At 30.4% G+C, this 4,584-nt stretch overlaps 1 protein-coding gene across 1 annotated transcript; it reads right to left on the bottom strand.

Moving 5' to 3' along the window:
- Nucleotides 1-422: 422 nt before the first annotated feature.
- On the bottom strand, nucleotides 423-2,410 carry LOC108728879 (THAP domain-containing protein 5; the record flags this gene model as incomplete). Its single annotated transcript, XM_018457678.1, has 5 exons — nucleotides 2,263-2,410; nucleotides 1,583-1,812; nucleotides 1,301-1,387; nucleotides 1,061-1,144; nucleotides 423-640 (listed from the first exon to the last, which is right to left on the bottom strand). Coding segments are annotated over exons 1-5 (690 nt in total), but the record flags the coding sequence as incomplete, so codon positions are not given.
- Between the last annotated feature and the right edge of the window lie 2,174 nt (nucleotides 2,411-4,584).

Below are 4,584 nucleotides of genomic sequence, written 5' to 3'. Positions count from 1 at the left end.
ACTGTAAATGTTGTGTGCTGTATAGGGCATTTCATGAGTTATATGAAAGCTGAAAAGAAATCATGTGCCATTGACTTAATTGTTAAAAAGTGAAAGTTCAAGGGTATTTTAATTTATTGGGACATTCGATGATTTAATGAGATGAGAACAAGGAATGAAGAACATGCTAACCTGCAATAGTCATAAGCTATAGGAGAACAATAATACAGAGTACAATTGAAAATCGTTTTACCTCTTCAAAGTAATGTCTACCATGTGAAAACTTATTTTCATTTCTCTTTTCATTGAGTAATAAAGGCACCAATAAATCACCAAATTCATTATTTAAATTAAATGTAGCCTCACTTTATAACATATTTTTCTTTTAACTCTTTAAATAATGTTTTTAAATTGATGATAGAATCTTTTTTTCGTTTCACGGATAAATTTAAGATTTTATTTTTTTTTCCAACCATTTCCAATTTTTTTTTCCATGTTGCTTCCTTATTATGTATAAGAGTACGAAACATGTTTGCTTGCTGATTTAAACGTTCTTGCTGTAATATTTTCAAATCTTCTATTGTTTTTTGTAATTTTTCATTTTCCAATAATAGATTATTATAGTTAAGTGAGTGATTATTATATCTTGAACAATTGGAACCTGTAATATAAATATAATTAAATGATTAATAGGTAAATGTTTATATAATAACAGACCCAGCCCTGATGAACCTTGACATACATTGTCAAGGTCATGGCCCTGAGTAACTTTCAGAAGGTTTTCGCCTTCGCTTGCTGTTTGTTTAAAAGTTATAAAGTCCAATCCATCCTATGTCTACAAAATGAAATGAAGTCTTTTGTGTTAATAACTTATTAACAAACAGCGAGCGATTTCTGAAAGTCACTCAGGGTTATAACCTTGACAACATATGTCAAGGTCAAAGTCATCGGAACTGGGTCCGTTATTATAAACATTTATCTTGTATGTACTGTATATATTATTAACGTTCATGATAAAATACAAACAATGATATTCTATCTTACATTTGATTGTCTTTCTTAAGAAAATTTATATACATACATGTTGATAACGCTGTAGTTTTATCGCTATTTTTATATATTCCAGATTGTTCACTTCCTTTTAGAACATCATTAATTGGATTATCTATAACAAATATATTTTTATTTTATTTAATATGTTTATAATACTCTATTTTATATAATATTTTATTAACTTTTTTAATAAAAAATGCAAAATAAATATGTATGCTATTTTAATTTATATTTCATGTAGTTGTTTTTTAAGAAAATTTGAACATACCTGTTAATATAATTGTCGTTTCATCATCACTTTTATATTTTTCAGATTGTTTATTTTCTTCCAGAACAATATCATTAATTGGATTATCTATAACAAATCTATTTTTATTTTATTTAATTCCATATATATTGTATATTTTATTTAATACCATATGAACTGTATATTTTATTTTATTATGTTTTATATATTTAGTAAAAAAATAAGTGCACATGTGTTATTCTGATTTGATATTTATTCACTTACTTTATTATCATGATATTTATAATTTAATAATATACTTACATTCATTGATTTTATTCATTGTACTTTCCTGGAAAACTGCCAATATATTTGGATGTACATGCCATGTTGGTATAACGTTTGGTTTTAAAGTTCGTTTATTGTTTATATCATAATAATCATTGTCTGTGAAATGCAAACTGCATATTCGGACATTCGAGGCTGGAAACCAATTATTTCGCCCTGTTGCCGCAATCCAATATTTAATTATTTTTGGATTTTTAAATGGAAATCTGAAAAATTAATTTAAAGAAGGCAATAAACATGATAGCCTTAAAAAGAGGACTATTTCTCCCAGATATACAATATATTTCATTGATGAGATAAAAATAAAAGTTTAAAAAAAGTTAAATTATATAAGATTATTTTATACAAATTTATGAGAATGCTAAGCAGTTTACAGATTGTCTCTGTATCTCGATCTATTGTTAATGCTAAATGATAAAGTAAACTACATATTCACGAAACATAGACAATCCGTAAACCGCTTTTAAAAGTAAATCGTGCAAGACATTATTATTAATAAATACTGTATAATTACAAATTAAATTGGACTTTGATCTGTATTGAAATTACATAAAAATTGAAAATAAATATTGAAAAGTTAAGGTAAAGGATTGGTTATGATTTGGTTATGATTACAATAACCTCTACAATAAAATACTAGATTGATTGCAACTTACCTATGAAATATTATCTCCGGATTTTTTCCACTTAAACTGTGACAACTTTTTACACGGCAAGATATCGGCATTATGACTTGACATAAAAATAAAAGCACGAATATTTTAGAGGCTGCGTACAATAGCAAGAACAGCACGAATAATGCGGGGTCTATAATAGAAGTCGTAGCGGTAGTAGGGTCTTAAGTCGTAAAAAATTGACCAATCACAGTTGATTATTCTTCTCATATTCGACTGTGATTGGTCAATTTTCTACGACTTAAGACCCTACGATTGCTACGACTTCTAGACCCCGCATTAGTCATAAATCAGAAGTTAGAAGCTGGAAATTGACGACTGTGATTGGTCAATTACGACGAGAATGGCCATTACGACTGTTAAGACAATAGGGTCTTCCTCGAATATTTTCTTTTTATCTAAAACAATGCTTCTACCCGTAAAAACAAAAGTTACAATAACAAAAGTTACTAAAAATCAATCAATAATTTTTTTTAATAAGTTAAAAATCACGTATGTTTTGAACGCTCATTTATTCGCGCCATATCCTGCTGAATCGTGACGTCACACGCTATAAGCCAATCACACTTTCTTTTCGCTCCTCTGTTTTTTAATAATTTTTAATAATTTTTTGGCCGTAAATGAGTATTGCTAATATTGATAAATGGATCTTATGAACAATGCAGATAATTTAAATCTATAAATATAATTTTTTTATGACTAAATATTCACTATTTTATTAAAATAAGTTAGGTTAGGTCGGTGACAGCTGTTGTTGACAGTTGATTTAAAATTTACATAAACCGATGTGAAATGGCAGAAAATTTGCAGAAACGAGTAATGGCAGAGAAAAAAAGAAATTACAAGTGGTGTTTTGTGCCTTCATGCACTCAAAACAATATCTGTTCTCCATCAACAATTTTCCTGTCAGTGCCAAAAGGAGAGATTCGAAGAAAATGGTTCGAAATCTCAGGCCGAACTGATGCTTCAACTATATCGCTGACTAGTAGTTTGTTTTGTTGTGAACACCATTTCAATGTAAGTCATATACCTAAAATATAATAAATTAATCCTAAATAATTCAAAATAAATTGATTTTATGTTTGCAGTTAGAGGAGGATGTTGAAAATTACATGCAAGTCAGGTTCATTCCAAACGTACTCTCTTCAGCCCTGTAAAATACAGATATTGATTGTGGAACTATATTAAACTTTTATATATATTGAATGTATGTAAAGTGTGTAAACACCTTTTAGCTTTAACACCTCTTGTCTCTGCCACGTTAAAAAATTCATTTTCACTAAAAAAGTCAGCAACCATTAAAACGTTTAATTTTGGTAAATTATCCGATTGAGCTTTAACAAAACCTGTAATATTTCTCGCCATGTTGTAACTGATTACTTAGGGTGCGTTCCGTTTCTTGCATGATGTGCATAATGCATCATTTATCCTTGTTTAACATTCGGTGAATAACAAGGATAAAAGATGCATTATGCGCATCATGCAAGAAACGGAACGCACCCTTAGTAATTCGCATGATCCGTTAAATATCACATTTGTTTTGTTTATATATCTTATGTATGTGTCATTTACATGAAGTATGTATTTACAACGTTTAAACTTACCGGGCTCTGCTGAATCGTGACGTCACGGCCAATCATATTGCGTTCACTCCCCACTCATTTTTTAAGCACTTTTAATCGTTTTTAATAAAAAATCCTATTATTAATATCACTTTAAATTACTTTTAAGTTAATAAAAAGCGTATAAAGTAATTAATTATAATTTTTTACACATTTCAATTTTTACAAATAAGACCCTATTCTTGTGCTCAGACCCAATACTATAATGTGGGGTCTACAATAAGCTGGTTCTGTCTGATTAGTCGCATCGCAGCATCGTAAGCGTGTCGCAAGCATTGCGGTCCAATCAGAGTTGAGCTAGCTCGACTCTGATTGGACCGCAACACTTGCGACATTTTCAGTAAATTTTGGAACACAGCCATAGTATACACGATTCCAAGGCTGCGTTCGGAAACATCACCCGAGTGTCCTCGTGTATCTTTTTATCCTTGTTATTCACTCAGTGTTAAACAAGGATAAGATGATACTTGAGGGCACTCGGGTGATGTTTCCGAACGCAGCCCAAGCATGGTGGTTGGTGATTCATCTTTTAGGCTGGATTTGGGGAGCGCGTTATCAGCGCTATTTGTGTCATGCTATCCTTGTTTCACGTTTAGTGGACGAAGAAGATAGAATGACACAATAGCGCTAATAGCGTCTCGCCGAACGCAGCCTAAAGGCCCATCTACATCTATCGTAATGT

The sequence above is a fragment of the Mycetomoellerius zeteki genome, unplaced genomic scaffold (assembly GCF_001594055.1).
Source record: "Mycetomoellerius zeteki isolate Tzet28-1 unplaced genomic scaffold, Tzet1.0 scaffold655, whole genome shotgun sequence".
Lineage (NCBI taxonomy): Eukaryota > Metazoa > Arthropoda > Insecta > Hymenoptera > Formicidae > Mycetomoellerius > Mycetomoellerius zeteki.
The sequence above is the reverse complement of the archived record's forward strand: the minus strand, read 5'-3'. Positions and strand labels throughout refer to the sequence as shown.